The sequence below is a fragment of the Myotis lucifugus genome, unplaced genomic scaffold, assembly GCF_000147115.1.
Source record: "Myotis lucifugus unplaced genomic scaffold, Myoluc2.0 scaffold_210, whole genome shotgun sequence".
In the NCBI taxonomy this organism is placed as follows: domain Eukaryota; kingdom Metazoa; phylum Chordata; class Mammalia; order Chiroptera; family Vespertilionidae; genus Myotis; species Myotis lucifugus.
The window spans coordinates 1,687,058-1,708,979 of record NW_005871258.1 but is presented as its reverse complement, the minus strand read 5'-3'; the positions used below and the strand labels follow the sequence as shown (position 1 = coordinate 1,708,979).

Sequence of the window (21,922 nt, the reverse complement as noted above, 5' to 3'; positions counted from 1 at the left end):
ACAACCGCGCCCTCAGCCACCAGCCCACGCCGCGGCGCACTCCGCACCTTAGTATTTTACTTCAGCACTGCGCCTCCTCTGATTCTCGGTTCCTCCTAGTTGTAGAACTTCCACTCAGCCAGCCTTCCTGTGATTCTGGATGATGTCCGTTCTGTCTTTTAGTGGTATTTTTGAAGTGGTTGTTCGAGGCAGCAAACTCCGGCGTTAACCTATGCCGCCATCTTGGTTTCCCTCCCCACTGCTATTTCTACTTAGTGCTCGTTCGTGTGGTGGCTGGAGAGTTGGGAAGAGGGTCGCTAGCGTTCTGCTCACGCCCGAGTTTAGCTGGCACCGTGACCATGAGGGTTGGTGGAGTGGCCTTCCTCCAGGCCTCATGGAATGTTAGGCAGCACGCATTCCTGCCCTTTCCCAGGGGCAGAACTTTTAGTTTTCTCTTGTTCTCCTCCCCAGGGATGATGGGTTTCCTCCAGGGACCTCAAGATGCATTTGAACTGCCCTTCTCCGTGAAGATGAAAGCTTTTGTTTCTTAGAAATGACAGGAGATGAGACAGAGTGGAGTTTCGGTGGTGGGTGCCATTCCTCTCCCGGAGCTACAGGGGTCAGCAGGCCCCCAGGCTGCAGTTCTGTGCCCTTCTTCCCGCAGAGGAAGATTATGTCAAGTCAGAGGGAGAGACAGGAGAGGGTCTGGGAGGTTTGGCAGAGGCTGCTGTTCATCTCCCCAGCCAACACCCGGGAGAGGCTCCTCTGCCTGCCCTGGTCTCCCAATGAGCACCTGGTGCAGGAAACACCTAAAAGACCTGCAAACCGCCCTGTGTTGGTGGCGCCCTCCTGGGAGCCCAACATTTGCCTTTAGCAACTCACAGCAAGTTTCCCGCTGGCTCTTCTCACTGGTCCATGTGCTTTGCGTGGCCTCCCATATAAGCAAGTGCTCAGGTCTTGCCTTTCTGAAGGTGCCGTCTCTCTTCACCTTTCAGGTTAATTGGTTGCTCTGTGACTTCAGTTCTTTCGTGGGTTTAACAGAAGTAGTTAATTGTCTGTTTCTCCAGCTTTTGTACTGATGGAGAAGAGGAAGCCATGCTCCTCTGGCTCCGCCTCCTGTAACTCTGAGCTGAGGAACTGTTTTAACAGCATGTTACCAAGTTGTGTGCCAGCCTCAGTCTCCTTTGAGCTACACAACCAGCCTGTGAAGCACACGATGGGTGCCCCGGGCAGAGAAGAAATAATTTAGAAAACTTACTACTGATTATTCTTCATTTTCAAGTAATCATAGGTATCATTATGAACTCCTAGTTCACTCAAGTAGATTCCTACCCGAGGCAAAAATAAAGTTTATAAATTTAGATGCCTTTGCATTACCATGAAGACATGAATTTAGCATATGTGCAATGTAAGCTCTTATTCATTTATGGACCCTAGAAATCACTTTAAAAAAAATAACTCAAGGCATTGAATACAATTTAACAAGTATTATGTCCCATACTTGAAAGCATATATTATGTCTTTTTTTAAATGAAATGTGTCTTTATTGATTTTGAGAGAGAGAGGAAAGGAGAGGGTAGAAAAATAGAAACATCGATGAGAAAGGAACATCATCGACTGGCTGCCTCCTGCACAGGCCCTACTGGGGGTCGAGCCCGAAACCCACACATGTGCCCAGATCAGGAAATGAACTGGTGACCTCTTGGTTCCTAGGTTGATGCTCAACCGCTGAGCCACACCAGCCAGGCTGTATGATGTCTTTAAATATGGAATGAGTCAGTTTTCTCATGAAGTTAAATTTCCAATAAATCATTTACTTATTGAGATTATTGCTGGGTGCTACCAAACCATACAGAAATGAAAGTCTTCTCATTCTAACTGAAATTAAATATGTATATAAATGAAAAATACAATATTGAAAAGAAACACACAACCCTTCATATGTCTCCCACTTCCCTTCCTGTGTCTTCTTTTAAGGGCCGTGTAAAGGCTGCGATTTTGTGAATTACCTCTTCACAGACTTCCACTATTTTCACTCACTGTCCTTTCAACTCCCAGTAGACTTCCGAGTTTTACATTGCTCTCCTCAGTTGCTAAGTCTTTATGTAGAAAGAATTTATATTGAAGTAGGAGGGTTTCATGTAATGTGCCAATAAGCAAGAGGGCTGGTCCAAGCAATCTACCAAGTGTATTTCGATGTGAAAATAGTGCTGTAAGTTAGAAGTTATGCATGAGTTTTAATCCTTTCTGAGCTTTCTAAAGGAGTCTTGAGAAACACAGTAGACTAAGACATATATTATAAAAATTACTTTGCCTGGGTAATCTGATTCATAATTAGGCATACTTAGTATAACCATATACTTATAAAAGCAATGTATAGGCATAAGCTGACATAAATGAACATGGTTTTACAATCAGCTAAGACGGCACAGAGATTTAAATAAGCGCTTTAACTGTACTTACAGTGATGAAAAGCTATCAACTGCCTAGCAAACATATGTTCCACCAGGGGGTGTAGTCTGCTTTTATTCCCTTTGCAGCGCCTTAGTGCACCTACCTAAGGAACAGTTGTATAAAAAAATCCTGTATTTTTGTAAAGTGATTTATAAAGTCCTATTGGCTTTCATTTTTATTCCAAGGAAGCTTTGTCTTTATATTTTATTACTGCCTTTCAATCAAACTCAAAGTGATTTCTAACACTTTTGTTTTTCTATTAATGCTAAGTTTTTAAGAAATTGTCAAGCAAGTATCTAGAATCTTTAGGGAAGTTTGCTATTAATCCTAGGTTAATCTTTTCCTATACATAGCCAAGAATCCTTTAGCAAAGGAATTGTTTCTTAGCAATAAAGATAATCTTACAAACATCCTACAATTAGAGTTTACAGACTAAGATTTCTTTAAGTACACCTCATCTCTAAGGAATTTGAAAACACTTGATTATCCTAACAAGAATATATAGCTGCTAATAGTAGCCAGTTCCAAATTAAAATGCTTTTTCCAATCCCACACTTACAAAACTTGTTTGCTTCCAGAACCCTACTTGTTGAATGAAAACACTTTATTAGATAGAGTGAGGCACGCTGACTCACCAAGACGTGAGTATTCACAAATTTATCCAGCAATAGATGTTACAACCGTATCAAATAATGAGGGAAAACAACAGCTTTTCTTTTTGTCTTTGCAAAATGTACACTATACTGAGATCTCTGTTGGCTCCGTGTCCCCCAGCCAGTCTGTGGAAGAGCTGTGGTTGAACAGGAGAGAAAACTCACATCCTTACAGGGAGAGGTGCTTCGGCTTCGCCCCTGGGAACCAACTCTTGGTGTCTCTGGATTCTCCATCCTCCCCTGCCCCTCTCCTGGGGTAAGGGCAGTGTGGACTACTGTGGCCCTTCCTGGGGCCAATAAGGGCAGGGGGAGTCCTAGGAGGGGTGAGTAACAGAGCTCCTCAGAGGGCAGCAGGAAACAGGCTGACGAAAAAGAGCCCAGTTTTCAAGATGCAGAACTCAGTAACTAGGACACGCGTGAGTGCACAGTCGAGAGCAACGTGTAAGGGGCTCTCAGAGGTATTTCTGTGCTCACTGCGCACGCACCCCTCGCGCTAGACTGCAGGCCCGGACCCTCAGCCGACCCTGGGCAGCTTCTCATCCCGGAAGCAATGAAGGCAGCATCCGGCGCGTCACCTAGCTTCCTCGGGGCTGTGAGAAACAGGCGGTCCTGATACAGCTCCACAGGAAGCATTTGCTCAGTCTTCCATTTAAAAAATATTCAGATTTTTTAAAAAATCACACTGTACTGTGTTTATAAACGGGCTCTGTTGTCTGCGAGACCCCAGTTTAAACCCTAACCCAGGCTCGTAATTGCTGTGTGTTAACCTCCCCACATGTGAAGTTCCTCTTCGATAAGATGAAAATGACACCATAGAGGTCATGGTGAGGACTGAAAGAGATACGGGATGTTAAGGGCACAGTAAGCCATCGCCACAGGTTAAGCAATGCCGTCACTGTTGTTTCTGTTGCGTTAAGTCATGGGGTCTGCTCCAGTCCCCATCCTTTGACCTCCAAGAAAGGGAGGCTAACATGCACTATTGATTCATCGGCTCTTGATGATTTTCAGTGCTGACAGGTCCAGCACACATTCTGCGAGGGACTCGAAGTGTTCCCCTGCCGCTAAGACACTGGGGCCTGGGTAGAGCAGGGCGAAGGAACACGTTTTTAAAAAGCTCAAACCAAAATGATCGCTGATCTGATTTCCTAAACATTTGTTCTAATTCACCAAAGATGGTGCTCACTGCCTTTTCATTTCCCCTCCTTTTGCATGTGCTTGGCTTTTGATGTGGCCACACTTTAAAAATACATCATTAAGCAGACAAGCATGTGCCCCCTGGAGCTGGCCCTCGTAACAAATCTCCTTTTGTGTTCTTTTGTGCCGGAGTGATTAATCATTTCAACCATCCAAGGGCTGCTGCTGATCTGTGGATGACTCCAGTTACCACGGCCCTCCCTCCCCCCCTCCACACGGCTGGAAACATGTTAGGAATCTGCGCTTGGGTTTTTATTCGCATCACAGTGGGCTCCTCGTTTCATAAAATAACTGGGGAACCTCCCAAAGAACTCAGATCCATTTCCTGCCTTTTCCGGAGTCTGGGGTGGGGTGTGTGTGGAGGGGTGTGTATGGAGGGGTAGTGAGAGACGATCAGGGAAAGAAACAAGCAAATAGAAAGTTAAAAAGTCAGAAAGAGAAGTGCTTACTTATGAGGCAGAGCAGAGGAGAGGTTTTTGTCCTGCTGTCTGGAGAGAGCCGGTGGCTCTATTTTATTCCACTTGCCTGTGCAGGATCATCTTTACTGCATGTGGCTGGTTTCTTTCCCGCTTCCCCTTCCCCCTGGTTCTCTGCGGTGGAGCCTGGGAAAGGCTTTCGGATTTGAAGGGCCTTACTATTGGCTCAGCAGGGCCTTACTCTGTAAGTTGGTTTCCTGTGAGGCAGCCTAGGTAGGTTTTGGGGGGCTGCTCATTTTTTTAGAAGCTGTTACTAAAATGTTTAGTTAATTCTTAAGGTTCTAGTTTAAAGAGCCTATTCTCCACCATTCCCACCACAGATATACTCTGTTAACTGAATTCAAACATATTTTTAAAAAGCTGAACCAACATGCTGTTAGGTCACAGTTATTGCCAGAGAAGGGAAAGCTAAAATGGCTCATAAAGTAAATATGCAGATGCAGCTATTTTGACAATATTCCATTAATTAATATAAAATTCTGGAATGATTTTTTAAAAATGTACTTTATATAGAGAAATAACTCTACATGGGAGACTATTAGAAGGTATTTAGCAGTAGCTGAGGATTTAAATTAATGTATAATAAATCGATAATAAGCATGCTGATCTCAGGATTTTAAAATCAGGTTCAGAAGCCCAATCAATGCTCATAGAGAAATACTTAAAAAAAGAGAAGAATATAAAAACCTTATTATGTTTAATTCCACAGAATCACAGACCTCTAATTTAGAGTTACAATTTTAAAAATTAGGCACTAAAATAAAAACATTGTAATGAAAAAGTTGTAGTAACAGTAAATTGTCCATAGATTACAACTTCTATAACTTTCTAGGAAATTCAGAGAGAGAAAGATATCCTTTTGCACAAATAGGCTCCCCCCTCCCCCCCGGCCCCGGTGGACAAGCAGGGGAAGAAGGGAAACTACAATAAGTAAGTCACCTAGTGTTAGCATATGTTAGCATATGACAATTCTTTTCGAGGTTAGTGTCTGGAGACAGGCATATGCACCGCTCCTGATTTTGATCGGACCCTGGAGGCGTGGAAGAGCGGTGCTGGGCGGGAGGCTCCGCAGCGGCCGCGGTGCCAGGCAGCACTGTGCCAGGGCAGTGAGGCCCACGCGGGCCAGGAGGGGAGCGAGGCACGAGGGAAACACCTCACGCTCAAAAAGTAGTTAATCTGGGAGGTTCAAGAATGGCGACACCCAGTTACCCATCATTTTGTATCTTAGAAATTGTTTTAAGCTTTCCTGTGAGTGTACAATAGTCATCTGCAGAAAATTTTATAACCCTCAATTCCAAAAAAATAACAGAAAAGACTGTGTGTGGTTTAATGATAATAAACACAATTTTAAAATGAATGTCTTGAGTTGATCACTTTGGATGGATGTGTTTTAATGTGTTCTTGTTCCAAGAATTGCTTTACACAGAACATATTAACAGTGGCAATAGCTTGGAAATAGCTTTGACTTCCAGTCCTTGATTCTAGGAGCAGCAACAAAGTAATTAACCAAATTATCCCTGCGAAGTTATTATCCTGATTCTTCAACTTGTACATCGCACTCATTATCTCTCAAAATGGAAAACTCAGGCTCATGGAAGATCAGGGGAGTACAAGCGGTGGGTGCGGAGGCGCTGGCGTTGCTGCGGGAACTGCAGGCAGAGGGCCAGGCTCCCTCGCTGCCCACCGCGGTGAGCAGGGAACAGACTGCGCATCTGTGCTACTGCTGTGTTCTCACACCCCAGGTAACACGCAGCCTCGCAGGGAAGCCCGTGGAGATCTGATGTTTTAAATGAACACCGCAACCTTTTTGTTGCAGGACTGCGAGGAAGACAGGTGGGGAGCAGGGACAGACACTGAGCAAAAGGTCAAAGTCATTGGTTTTCACCCCCTTAGTTGGTATTTATTAGACATCTACCATGCGCCAGTCATTGTGCCAGCCCCTGGAGACGGGCCTAATGGGGCAAGAAAGACCTTGGCGACTCAATAAGAGTAGGGGCTCCTGGGAAATAGGGAATCGGAGCATTAAAGTCAGACTCGGGGAGCCAGGAAGGATCCCTGGAGGAACGGACGTCCGAGTGAGGCTTGGAAGGTAAACAGTGGCTGGAGGTGGGGTGACCGAGGTAAAACACCTGCAGGCAGTGGTGCCAGGTGAGCCAAGCCAACAGGGAGCTCCCGAGAGCAGAAGCCACACTTGAGGGAGATGGGCTAGTCCAGCCACCGTGATCCTGCCCTGGAAGTGGGGTCAGCATAAATGAGGGGGCGCTCTGCCTGGCTGACCTCAGGGGTCCATGATCCAGCCCCCAGCGCTGGCTGGTAGAGGAGGTCTCACGGCTCCATCCCAGAAATCCTGGAGGAACTCAGGCGGCGAGACTCGGGGACAGAACAAGGGCCCAAGCACGACGGTGCCCTGCTAACAGAGACCAGAGGAGCTGCCCACAGAGGACCCTGGCTTGGAGGGCAATGCCTCGCGCGTGGCTGTACCAGCCACAGGCGGAAACTGGGAGGAGGACACAGTGATCTTAGGGAAGCAGACGGGGCAGTGATGGCACCGAGGTCTCGGTGATCTGTATTCTAGGACCTGTGTGCGAGGACCAGCTGCCTGAGTTTCCAGGTCAGCGAGAGAACCAAAAGGTGCAGGGTGAGGTGAAGCAGGTCACAGGGCCCTGCGTGCTAAAAACGTTCTCACACAAACACACACTCCAAAATACTTCTGCAACACGTGGAACTATATTTGCCTTCGTATTTTAGTATTAATATCACTTCAGCTAATATTTTAATATTTTATGCTTCTTAATTAGTACCCCCAAATATTCTTTATTAAAAGACCCCACATATAATAATGCACAAGTCATTTTCAGAACAGCACTTAAGAGAAACCCAGATTAAGTGTCCAAGACATTGAAGAATAACCCATGGACACAGACTATAGGGTGGTGAAGGCCTGGGGGTGGGGGGCAGGTTAGAAGAAGTCAATGGGGAGGGGGAGGAAGGGGACATAAGTGATACTTTCAACAGTAAAGATACATTTTTAAAAAGGACGTTACCAGAAACCCGGCCCGTCATGCACTCTGTGCAACATGCCCCTTGGCCCTCTCCTGACTGCCAGCCTGGGTCAGCGGGAGGCATCAGCTCCACTGGCTTCCATCGTAGCCGGTGGCAGCTGGTCCTGGTTAACACGATTTGCGTGCCTCTTCCTTTCTTCCAGGAACATACTGACAGACACCCATGCAAAGACACTGACTAAGGTATCAGAACCCGCCCTTTAGGGCAGAAAATATATTCCACAGACTTCCAGCTACTTTGGCTGCTAACATTCCCTTGGTCTCTATCCCCAAGGTCCTGTAAATGCCTCTGTGGCTTCTCATGGTGCAGATTAGAAGGAGACAGGGGAATGTAGAAAGGCAAGAGGCAGTCCTTCATAATGGGGGCTTCAGCACTTCCAGGGTTCTTTTGGCCATCCCCCCCAAATGTCTGGGCTCAGAACAGATCCTGTAGAGTGGTCTCCTGCCCCAACTCCACGGAAACTGACCACCTGCAGAGTGTAGCCTATAGGATCAGGCGGTGGGACACCCTCACAGACACTGGGCGCCCTTGGCAGGGGTGGAGCCATTTAAGTAGAGTTTTTGGTTTCAGCTCAAAGGACAAATATAATAACATCTACTGAAAATGCAAAAAGAGGCCCTGGCTGGTTAGCTCAGTTGGTAGAGGGATATGCCAAGGTTGTAGGTTCAATCCCTGGTCAGGGCACATACAAAAATCAACCAATGAATGCCTCAGTAAGTGGAACAACACATCAATGCTTCTCTCTCTCTCTCTTCCTTGCTCTCTCTCTTAAAGTGATAAAAAAATATTTTTAAAAGAAAAATTCAAAATAAAACCCTGCCAAGTGAAGCTAATTTCTCTTGAGCAAGTAGAGTAGGTTTTTCTCAGTGAATTTCTCTAACCTACTTCCCGTTGACTTTGATTTGATTTTACTACAACGAGTAATGGGATATGCCAATGGGGCTCCCTTATAGTTATAGTTATAAAATGGCATTGATTTTGCCACTTGTGGGCTTCTTTTAGTCACTGGTAAAATCTTTACTGTTTGAAACAAATGAAGTAAGTTACAAGGAAGAGCTGGTCTGGTCTGAAGCAGGGGAGTCCGACCTGGGTCCAGCTCTGCAAATGGCCCAAACAGTCACTCAAAACAAGCCGCCTCTTCCTTCTCTGGCTTCTCTCGGGTGGCTAACATGTTCACTGGGTTAAGGAGCATGTGCACATTCAAGCCCAGGTTCCTCTCAGCCCACCACCCAGCGCCTGAGTACATGGTGGGGGAGGGGGCTCAATGAGGTGCATTTCGTGTGACACCACTCTCAGCTCTCTCCTCACTCACGGTCTCCCAGGAGGTGCCGTAGTTTCCAGAAAACCAGGGAGAAGGAGTTCCCTTTACTTGTCGTCAGTCTGTTCAATTACTGCGTCAGAACACTGCTTTGGGTCTCCAGAATTTAAACCACCACCAGTTACCCGCTTCCGATAAACGGAAATGCAACTCTAGGTAGGTACTCACTATGAATGTCTCACAGGATACGGGCACTGAATGAGCGTCTTCAGATGAAAGCCAAGAAGGTCATCTGCTCAGATGCTGCACTGAAATCGACGCTGAATTCATCCCTTAAGTCCAAGCCAGAATCTCAACTCGGGTCTCCCGCTGAGAGGCTCGCTCTGTGATGCACGCTGCCCCTCAGCCAGCGCCAGCTAAACCTGTCTGCATGAAATGTGTGCATCCCAGGTTCCAGCCCCGCACAGTCCCATTAAGTTGTAAATGGATTTTATTTGCTGAACAAATGTTAACGCCATTCTACGCTAATGGGTAATGCTACGAAAAGCACCTAAGTACTACAGCGCCGGAGCCTTTATGGTGAAATATTGTGTAACTTAGGAAGCTGTCTGTTATAAACAGATGTCAGCCACGAGGACTTCCAGCCCTTACTGCCCATCTTCATAGAAGTCAGTTACAAGGTCTCCATTGGTTAAGTGAATTTTTCAATAGTACACAGATCTATTAAGTCGTAGGATTAAAATTCTCTGAGTAAAAATAATTACCCTTCAGAACATAATGTAATATTTAAATGACTTGAAAACAGTCACCTCAGCAAAAATAAGACAGGGAAGAGAGAAAGAAGTTTAAAAATGAAGTTGGAGCCCTGGCCGGGTGGTTCAGCTGGTTGGAGCGTTGTCTCACACACCAAAAAGGCTGCTGGTTTGGTTCTCGGTTGGGGTGTGTACGAGAGGCAACAGATCGATGTTTCTCACATGGATGTTTCTCTCTTTCCTTCTCCCCCTTCCTCTCTCTCCTAAACAAACAAATAAAACAAAACATACCCTTGGGTGAGGATTAAAAAAAAAAGTTTGTAACACTGTCCACAAAACCTCTATGAGTTCAAGTGCACAAATGCGTGATCTGGCACTTCTGATTCATAAACATGTAAAAATGGAAAACCTCCCATTCACAGTAAAATACACAAGTGGTTTCATTAATGAACCAGCGAGTTGTGTGTGTGTGTGTGGGGGGGTGTTGCTTCTTAATTTAATAAAACACCATAATTGTTAAGACAGAGAGAGGGTACTGAAGCCAGATGATGCTTGTTAAAATCCCAACTCTCCCACTTACTCACTCTGTGACCTTGAGCAAGTTGTATTTAACTTCTCGCCTCAGTTTCTTCATCTGTGAAGTGGGGCTGTTAACAGTGCCTCCCTGTGGGCAGCTGTGATGCTTCCATGAGTTAGCACATGCGAGGAAGTTAGTGTCTCACTCATCATAAATGCTAGCTCTCCATCATCTGGTAGTTGTCACAGTATGTCACATTTACTGCAAATGAAAAGGGATCTGAATGGAAACTACGGCCTTTCCTCACGAACTGTGGCCTTTCTATGACTTTTCACTGTTCAGAGAACTCACTGACTCCATCTTCTCCAGACTGGATTCACCCCGCCTCCCCACAGAACCAGCGCTCCAGGTAAGTCACCAGTGACTTTTCTGTCGTTTGCCCAAGCCATCGGGTGGTTTTCGATCCTTGTCTCTCCTGTCCCCTTGGAAAGTCTGAGCACCACTGAGCTTGACACGCTCTTTCCATGGGTTGTATGACTTTTCACTGTCACAGTTTTCCCTCGGTGTCTCCAACCACTCCCTCTCGCCTCCCCTGGCCACTGGATCTTCCTTCTCCTGACCTTTAAATGTTGGAATTAGACTCTCATTGCTCTTCAGCCTCTAGTCTCTCTCCAGGCAAATTCACCCATTTCTGTGGTTTTATTGCCAACATGCTAATTAACCCAAAAATGTTGGTCTACAGCTCAGACCTCTGTTCTGAGCTCCAGACCCATGTATGTTCATTTACATTCTCCATGTTACTGAAATGTCTCAAAAGGTACTTTAAACTCAACATGATTAAAAATAATTTATGATTTCCTCTCTGCCTCAAAGCCAGCATCTCCCTCACTGCTCCCTTGTCTGTGAGTGCCCCACAAAGCATCTCCCCTCTGGACATTGGCAATAGCCTCCACTCCTTTTCTTCATCCCTTTTGCCCTCAATCCATTCTCCAAAGCAGCTAGTGGTGCATTTACATTGCCAATGTGACCACACTGCTCCCGGCTGAATCCTTCACTGGCTCCCTGTGCTTATGGGAACTTGAACATGGCCGAGAAGGAATCCTAAATTCCAGACACCGGGACCACAGTGTAGGAGCAGTACTGATACACAGCACATCTGGCTTCTCCGACCGACCTTTATCCACTTGCACTCCAGCCACACTGGCCTTCCCTGGCCTTTCTGCATCTCTGCAAGCCAAGCTCTTGCATGTCCTCTGCTTGGAACCCTCACCATTGCATCCCTGAGGCTGATTTCCTATTCATCCTCCAACTATCAGTTCAAATGGTGCTTCCTCAGGGAAGCTGTTCTTGACCCAAAACTAGGTCATGTGCCCTATGATAAGGAGGCTGTCATAAAACCGTAAGTGTTTATCACAATTGACATTCTACATTTATTTGTAAAATGAAAACTTAGCTATATTTTCTGTAGAGTTGAAGAGGGCATGTCTGGTTTGGCCCACCGTCGTTCCCCCAGTACCTCCCATGTGAAAAGGGCACACTCACACCTGTTAAATGAATATCACAGTTTCCATCATTTTAAGGCATTTGTTGATGCCCCTGCTCTTACTCCACAACAAAAGGGAACCTTCACTTAAACGCGATGGCCGTGAGTAACCAGTAACTTTGGTGACCTTGGACCACAAGGGGAGAGAAACTCACCAGGACAACTGGGCTCCACAAAGACCAGCCATGGGAACCCAGCATTGAAAGGGCCAGGGCACCGTTTCCATGATTTACGGCCAACAGAATGTTTGTGAGCTGCCAAAATGATACTCACCCTTCCCCTTTGGAGGGTTCTTTCACTCACTCACTCATTAATTTATCCACACAACAAAATCGTGAATTCTAAATTCCAGACACGGGGGCCACAGTGTAGGGGCAATACTGATGCACATCAAATACAGATACACATACAGGAGGCTGCAGCTGAGAGAGCCCGTGCTTGTGTTTGCAGGAGAGGACATGCTTACAGTAAGAGGGGAAGGTGATCCTGGAGAGTGAATGGTGTGCGTGGGGCAGGGGACAGCCAGAAAACAGTCCAGGCAAAATGAGAACACTGACAGGGTCTTCGAGGAGCTGCCTAAATACCAACTACTACCTAAATACCAAATACCAATACCTTAGGCTGACAGGGAAGGAGAGAGGCAAAGTCTCCCTGTGCAGCACTGTTTCCTCCAACTCTGCAGCTCCTCTCATCCCGGACCACTCCTCATGGGCTCTAGGAAGAGGGGAGCTTACAGAGACTCCGCTGTCTGCTAATGAAGGCACCGCCTCCACTCCCCTAAACCTTGCCTATGCATATGAATCAATGATCTGGTTGGTCCAGGCCTTCCCTTTTATCCACACCCGATTCGAGGTGGGCTGTGGCAGTGGTAGATGCACTAGGGGTCAGTGTCCTGGGAACGCAGCAGTGGGGTAAGGGGGACTGAGGCTCTCCTCAGCTCTCTTAAGGAAAAAAACTAATGCTTTAAACTCTTGGCTGCAGTGTTCAGTTTATTCTAGGTACATTTTACATTACTTACACTATATCCTTTTTAAAATATATATATTTTTTTATTGATTTAAGAGAGGAAGGGAGAAGGAAGGAGAGATAGAAACATCAATGATGAGAGAATCATTGATCGGCTGCCTCCTGCACACCCCCTACTGGGGATCAAGCCAGCAACCCAGGCATGTGCCCTCGGCTGGAATTGAACCTGGGACCCTTCAGCTGGAATTGAACCTGGGACCCTTCAGTCCGCAGGCTGACGCTCTATCCACTGAGCCAAGTTGGCCAGGGCTACCCTATATCCTTTTGGTCTGTAAATTACTCAAGCTCCTACTCAAACTTCGAGCTCTGCTTGGAGTATGGAGAAGAAGGGTCACATGACAGATTTCTTCTATATCCTCAGAGAAGATAGGAAAGGGTAGGGGGGTAGTGTTTTAAAGAGCAGCACCCAAGAGGGGCCGGTGTGTTCTGGTACTGTTATTCCATAGATGTAAACACCATAACCAACCAAAGGAAGATGGCCTAAACATTGAATATTTGGACTCAAAGAGGAAAGTACGTTGAAAGAGAAAAACAGGAAAAGTATATCAGCATTTTACACTATCTGTTCTTTAATCTGAAACAAAACTCCAGGACAGAGAAAACATAGATATAAAATAAAATCTGTATTTTTTTAACATATCCTTAAATGCCAGAAAAGAAGCTACCCGCTTTGAAAATGTTTTCTATATAAATCTCTACCAGAAAAACAAAAGTCAGTATTAATTCAACAAATCGAACTTTAATTCATTATTTTGGTCAATTTGAGTTCCAAGATTTACTTATGACATAATGCTTTCCAGGAAGAAAAAAATATTGTCACGGAAAACAATCTGATGGTTAATGTAAAGTTTTAACCAAATAATCATATTACTGTAATTCACTAGAAATTCAAGAAAAAGTGTGTAGGGTGCCCAAAATTTAGAAACATATTAAAATGAAGTTTTTTTTCTTCCTTTATAAGGAAAGAACTTCCATACCATCTGGTCTAAGTTATCTTGGTGTTCTGCCGAATGCAGTGTCAGCTTGCTGAGAACTGTAAATTATTAGGTTACACCCCTAAAAATATGAGTGAAGAGAACAATGGATGAAGAGGACACTGACTATAAGTCTGGACACACAGGAAAACACTAATATGGGACAACAGCCCAGCCCAAGTGCCTGTGGGTATGAAATGGTTCCTGGAGGGCATCCACTCCATATGACCATGACGAAAAGGACAGGTTTACAAGAATAACACGCAAAGTAGTAACATGCAAAGCAATACCGAAGTGCATTTCCAGACTCCGAGACACCGCTTCATCACAGTGCTTCTGATGCTAGTTAAGTTTAGGGGGGAAACAATAAGGCAACCCCGCCCGCCTTAACGTACAGACCATTACAGCTGCTTCTAAACGCCTCCTAACAAACGGGGCCTACAAATGTGAGCACAGCCACGTATGCCACCTCACTCTGTTCTCCTGTCTCCCAGCTAGTCCTGTGAGTACAGTTACAGGACTTCGAAAAGAAGTGAGGTTTCATCAAGAGGCATTTAGGCAACTTGTGTGATTCCCCGCAGAAAAGGTAAACTGCCAGGCACGAAACGACCAGCTCCCTCTGACGACGCAGCCACATGGCTGCTTTCTATCTGGAAACTCTGTCCAGCCAGCTGATAAGATTTGTAAAGGAAGATCCTTACCCGGATTATTTCTTCCACACAGCTGTTGGTTTCTCCAGATCGACTCTCCTGGAAGCAAAGGAAAACACACACAAATTAATAAGCCTGATAGACTAGATTTATGGTCACAAAGAAAAGATGCCACGTTAGCTCCTACATTTAGTAGAGTTTGGACTCGGGGAAATGCCTAAACTGGGACCTACCCATAAGCTCCTTTCCTTAGCGGGACAGCTCCCATCACAGCTATGGCTGCTCTCCCTTCCCCACTGTGCACGGCGCTGGATACCTCCGCCAGGAACACCGCTCACGCGGGGAGGGGAGGTCAGGCTGGGCCCTCAGCCACAAGGACACCGAACGGCAGGCTCCTCGGAGTAACAGTACACAACCTGCAGGGCTGAGCTCTCTTTGCCTTGGGCTCATCCAAATGTAGAAACAGGGCATCTACTGCAAAGCGGATCCAGTTCACCTCCAAATACATACAGTGGCCCTGCCAAATACAAGGTTGCTGCAGCTTAAGTAAAAGTGTGGCAGTTCCGCTGTCCTCAAAGACCAAAGGAGACACATCCTCTCAACATTCGCACGGCATTCTGGGTGTCATGTTCCAGAGCCGCTTGCTCCAGAACCCACACTGCCCTGTGTCATGGAGATGTTAAGGGGTCTGGGAATGGCAGCTTCAGGTCACAGCTGTCTCTGCGGAGCATTTTAAGCTCCAGAGATGCTGTGCGGTGACTACTGGTGACACAGCCTGGAGTGCAGGAGGTGGCTGTGTGGGGAGATGAAAGCAGCACCAGACACAGCAGGTAGAAGTACTGTGGTGTCAGGGAGAGAGTTCTCTTGCCTTTTAATTCAATGATACTGACCACAACTCAGCATGACATCCTAAGCTCTCCTCACCCTGAATGGAGACCCATGCCCAGTAACCAGGAACTCCCCATTCCTTCCTCTCCCCAGCCTCAGGCAACCACTAATCTACTTCCTGTCACTATGAATTTATAAATTCTGGACATTTCATATAAATGCAATCATAAAATATGTGGACGAGCCATTGTTTCTTAGGATTATGCTTTCAAGGCTCATCCATGTTGTACCACGTATCAGTACTTCACTCCTTTTTGTGGCTGAGTCGTACTCCACTGTATGGATAGACCACATTTTGTTCATCCATTCACCAGCTGATGGACATTGTTGTTTCCACTTTGGCTATTGTGATAGCACTTCTATGAACTTTTGTGTACAGTTTTTGTTTGGGTATGTAACTAGCAGTTGACTTGGTGGGACATACGGCAGTCCTATGCTTAGCTTTTTGAGGAACTGTCAAACTGCCTTCCCTAAGGGCTGTCCCATTTCACATTCCCACCAGCAGGTTCTGATTTCTCCATGTCCTCATCAACACTTGCTATTTTCCAGTTTTGTTCTTGGTAGTAGCTAACCTAGTGGGTATGAAATGGTATCACATTGAGGTTTTGATCTGCTTTTCCTAATGATTAATGATGTTGAGCATCTCTTCATGTACATGTTGGCCATTTGTATCTTCTTTGGAAAAATGTCCTTTTCAAATTTTTAAATTGGATTGTCTTTTATTTGTTTTGTTGTAAGAGTTCTTGATATATTCTGGATATTAGACCCTTTATCAGCTATATGATTTGTATATATTTTCTTCCATTCTGTGGCTGTACTTTCTTGATAGTGTTCATCCATGTACAAAATTTTTAACTTTGATGAAGCCCAATTTATCTGTTTTTTTCTTTATTGTTTTATTTTTGGTGTCATATTTAAGAAAATATGGCTAAATCCAAGGTTATACAGGTTTACCAATTTTCTTTGAAGAGTTTTATAGTTTTAGTTTTTATACTTAATCCAATAGTTTGAGAACTTTAGGTAAAATTTATTTCCTTATGGATATTTGATAAGTTTTAGTTAAAACAGAAACATTATCTTAGTATAGATTATTCCATTTTAGTCTCCTTATTAAAAGATCAATAACAAAATGTGTAAGGCACAGCCATTGTTGCTAATGGTGCATGAACACAATATACATGTCTAGCCTTATAAATCAAGAAAAACTATGTTAAATATCATGACAGAATTAGCAATGATACTTCATTACCCTCTCCTACACTCACCCTTTCTTCTGTTCTTCTAAAGGTTACAGTTTGGTGACATACATCTAGTGAGTCCCCACTTCACCCCAAGACTTATTCCAGGACTTCTCTGGAAATGTCACTATTCTGACACTCTGATCACATTGGCTCAGAGAGCTCTTTTTGGAACCTGCCCCAAACCTGCTTCCTTTCCAAGGCAGCCTGAGGAAACCATCACAAATGCTGCTGGTAAATTCTTACTCAGGCAAGGCTTGATGGCCCTTAGAAACGATATTTGGAATTTAGTGGTGGAAATGAAGGTCTCAATTAAAAAATGTTTCTTCAAACCCATAACCATTTCTCTTACTCCCAAGTCTCAACCCTTTCCTACCATGTAACATACGGGTAGAGCAAATGCTAAATTCTCACTGTACTATTCTCCACCCTAAAACAATTAATCAAGGAAAACTTCTCCTGGTGGACTCACCCAGACACACAGTACACTGAAAAGACTCATCAAATTAAACTCTGGGTTTGATCACTTAAAGCTAAGCTTCTTCTGAAAGTAGATTTATATACATGACAAATTGCTCTTATAAGTAGCTCTCCCTATAGTCCTGTAAGTTTCCATGACCCTACTCTGAAAAGGGAGGGAAATGCAGTATAGATGCCCCAGAGATAGGGTATGTAGGATTAATACATTGCATCATCTCAGTGAGCTCCAACCGTGAGCTCTGATGGTCTAATGACATCAGGTCTTCTGTACTAAGAGGGCCCCTTGCAAAGTTGAGGAAGTGAGACCAGACCCAAGGACTTCTAAGAACAGTCTCAGGCCATCCTGGTCTTACATTCCCGTGTGGAAAGTCCTCAGCAGGGGAAACTCTTGGGCATTCTCTGAAGCATTTCTGACTCCTGGGACACCTGGTGTTACAACAGGGGGGACCTAAGACGGGTAGTGCATTGGGTTTTAATCTCTAGGATTCTGTCTGGAATGGAGTGAATGCATGAGGCCTATGGTATTAAGGAAAGTTTGAATTAAAAGGAAACCTAGAACTCATTTCAGGCTACTCAATGACTTCAGCAGATGGGGAAACTGTGGCCCAGAGAAGTGGAGGACTTTGTTTAAAATCATTCCGGTGGCAAGGGGCAGGCAAGGTAGAACCCACACACATTTCTTCAACACCAGTTCAACCCTTAGAACTGCCTCAACTTGAGGTCACTGTCATGTTTAAAGTATGAAACTAAAAGGACCTGGACAGTATTGGGGTAAATTTCCTCCTTCCTTTCCATGCTGCAAATTCTCCAGCACTCGGTCACTCTGTCTCTTCCTCACTAACTTCTGACATCACATGCATAGGCCAAAGCAGGAAGTGACAGGAGAGGAAGTGGAGAGAAACGGTTAAAACTACTATCCCTTCTCTGACATTAACAAATGAGACAGGACTTGTGTGCCCTGAAACTGGAGGACAGAATTCCGCCTCTTCTCTCCCAAACACACAAAAGGGGGTTGGTGGGGAGGGCGGCGTTGGCAGGGCGTTGGGGTGAGGGGAGACCAGAGGGCCTTTTACCTACTTGAGATCTTTCTCAAATCTGGTTTCAGTTGCAGTTGTGTACTCTGATTATAATTACATTTAAAAACTTCCAGTGTTTATAAACAAGATTCAAGCATGCATGTAATTTACATCTCCAAATCTGAGTTTGTTTTTTTCACAGTGAAGTTACTGCTTTCCTTGGAAAGGTACCCACTGAGAAGGAAGGCTGCACAATGCAAATTTTAATTACTCTGGAGTTTTTGAGGGTTTGTAGCTGTTGCCTCCTGCTGAGTTGCTGAGCTGTTGTTCTTATTTACTCTGATTTTGATGAACCCACTCCATTTCGCTATCATTACATTTTGAAATCTGTCATAACAGTCTCACCTCATTGAATCTCCAAGTAAACTTCAATTAAAAGCGAGCAACCCCAGCTGATTCTCCTCCACAGCCTTGTTTGTCACGTCCCCTTTTCACGGAACTGCTTTCCCCAAATCCTACCACTTAAGAGTGCACTCCACACACCCTGCCAGGGAAATGCAAGGAGCTAAGTACAGCAGGTCCTCTAATAATGTTGTTTCACCCGTCAATTTGTCACACTATCGATGAGATGCCATAGAAACTTAACTCTTGTTTACATCAATTAGTCTACGGTAAAATTCCACTATACATCAGCTCCTCTTAAAGTCACAAAACCTACTGACCACTAAGAGGGGACTTGCTGTATAGCTCAAGAAACAGCCAGGAGCATTCTGTCAGTGAGAGCAGAAGTCCCTCATTACCATGCCAAGCACAGAGCCCTGGAAGAAGCAAGCAAGGCTTAAGGAGAAAATACTTGATCAAATCAGTGGGAAATGGCATTTCACTGCAGAGGCGATGAAGCCTATTTTAAAAAATAGCTTAACTCTTCATCGGACACATTTAACGCAGAACTTTCATTCTAAAATAATACTACTTTAAAGTCACAGTGCCTTTGTCTGCAAGCTCTCAAAAGGCCCTCAAGCATTTAGAAATTATTTTATCATATGCACACTCTTAAATACTTCACCAGAAGTATTTTAAAATAAATCTTACTATTCTGGATTTACAGAACACCTCAGATACAAAGAAATTAAGTGTGCCATCAATGCCTCCAAAACAGTGGGTGAGGGTCTGAACTCAAATTCGGGGATCATTGTAATTCTGTATGAAGGCCGTCCAATCAATGACTGTGCCCCCAGCCTCACCTGAAGCCAGGGTTACCTGTGGACAGGAAGGCAGTCAGCCAGTTCTCTTCCAAATTCCGCCTGTCTTACACCAACCTAACACCTCCCCTTCCAAGGCCTACATTCTGTTCCCTATCACCCAAGCCACAAGCCCGGCTTCATCCCTCATCAGTCTCCTCCTTATCTCCTGAATCTTGCTTTACCCGCCATTCACATCCATCTCTTCCTCCACGATACTACTGTCACCCTATCTCTAGACATTTATACAATGAGAGAAAAAATAAGCAAACAAAATCGTAAAAGATGTATAAAGGCATAAAATAAAAATGCAAAGAAAAGGACAGAAGACAATATTAACTAAAAGACAGGTCATAGAAAAGAAGAATTAGAGAGCACAATACATAAAGAGTAAAAATAGGGCATTAATAGGAATGCTATGGAAAAGGAAGGGAAACAGAAATATTATGGATATTAAATATATATTAATCCACCCCTATTTTTCCTAATAGACAAAGGACACTCCTCCAAAAGCTACATAGGGAGATAATTCAAAAAATAAAATTAAATAAGGCTAAATTAACAGATAAAATGAACTTGGAATGCTAAGAGGAAACTCCGACTTTTCAAGCATGCCTGAGATAGTTACTGAATGGTGCTTACTGAAGTGGTCAAGCACACAGCTACAAAACAGCTTCAAAAAATTCCAAAAAGTAGCTGTTTTATAGCCCGGATTCCTTAATTACAAGTTATCAAAATAATAAGTGATGAATTAAACATTGTGCAGGCATAAAATCTCCTAGAATTCTTGGAATAAAATGGATACGACACACTTATCAATAATTCTTTATATTTACAGAAAAATAAAATTAAAATGCTGCAAAACAAAACTATGGGATGCCCCCAAAGATATTCTTTGAGGCAAATTCATATACTAAAAGCTTTAATTATTTTTAAAAGGAAATTTATGTACTAAGTAATATATTTAAAATTTTAAATGAAAAGAAACATACAAAAGGAATAAAATAAATAGGAAAAACCAAAGAAATATTTATAAAACAAAAAATCAGTATAATTTATAAAACAAAAATACAATTTCTTAAAAACCAAAATAGAATACACTACCCAAAATAATAGAAAGGGATTTAAAAATCTGTTCAATAAAAAGTAAGCCCAAATAAACATAATTTGATATAAGGGGATAATAAAATATGTGGAAAAGATAATTATAAGAGAATCTTAATATTAATATTAAAATAGAATATAATACTAGTAAGTAAAAGTTTTTATGAAGTTGGCAACTTTTTGAAAAACATCTGACATAAGAAATAAAGAAAAATGAGATTAGACCTACAAACTTGAGAATCAGACTAAATTAATGAAAACTTATCTTCTAATAAGGTGTTCAGCCAGACAGTTTTAGAGTGAAGTATTTCAAACTTTTAAGGAATAACTAATTCCCATATTCTTTCTCTTCCAGAGTAGAAAGTACTAGAAAGCTAAAATTAGTATAAAAACCTAATGTAAAGAAAATAAATAATTATCCCTTATGAAGTTAAATATAAAATCCTCAATAGAATATTTTTTATTGTTTAAAGTATTACAAATAGTAGTACATATGTCTCCTTTTTTAGAATATTATAAATATAATTCAATAAAATATTATAAAAATTACTCAAAATTTAGTGGATTTTTGTCCCAGGAATAGAAAAATGGTTTAATATTAATGCCCTTTGAAGGTAGTGCATCATAGAGGGAATATGTAAAACTGTGATCATCTCAGCTTACAAATTTTTGATCACATACCTGGAAAAATCCAAAAGACTCCACTGTTACTCTTATTTAAAAGGGAGTTTAAAATGTGGAAACCAAATACTCAAAGCTCAATAGCTCTTCTGTGTAGCAGCAATAAACTATTTAAAAATATGAAGAAAAATAAATGAGGAATAACCTTAACAAGAAATGTTGAAAACCTTTAAGAGAAATCTACAAAATTCTACTGAAGAACACAATAAATAAATAAATAAATAAATAAATAAATAAATAAATAAATCCATCCATCCATCCATCTCTGAAAGGGACCGAGTTAGACTTCTCAAATACTTCCCAACTCTAACATATAATAATATCTCAAAACTGCATTAACTTAAAATAAAATGAGATGAAAACCATGTAACAGAAAATCAACCATTTAAAAGTGTGCATACAACTCAGTGGCATTTATGCATTCAGTGTTGGGAATCACAATCACTTCTCTCTTGTCCCAAAACGTTTCTGTCACTCCAAACAAAACCTCTGGCCCCTTAAGTAGTTTCTCCACACTCCCCTTCATGTTAACTTTTTAAATATGACTTTTTTTGTATTACCAAACACTATGCTGAACTCAAAGAACAAAATCAGAAAAATGTTGATGAGTACATTTACTTGTATTAGTGGATTTTATGGTTGATACAGCTCTCATTTATGTGTTTATGACCAGCTCCTGGCAGAGTACTTGTTACCTCATAGTAAGCACTCCATGGTGTTTGTTGAATGGATAAA

General features: G+C 43.2%; 1 protein-coding gene across 1 annotated transcript in view; it reads right to left on the bottom strand.

Moving 5' to 3' along the window:
- Positions 1–21,922, bottom strand: part of AFF3 (AF4/FMR2 family member 3) — a 401,836-nt gene that overhangs the window by 230,269 nt on the left and 149,645 nt on the right. The window contains 1 exon segment of the mRNA XM_023761471.1: positions 14,591–14,638. Within this exon segment, the coding sequence (XP_023617239.1) occupies positions 14,591–14,638 (48 nt within the window).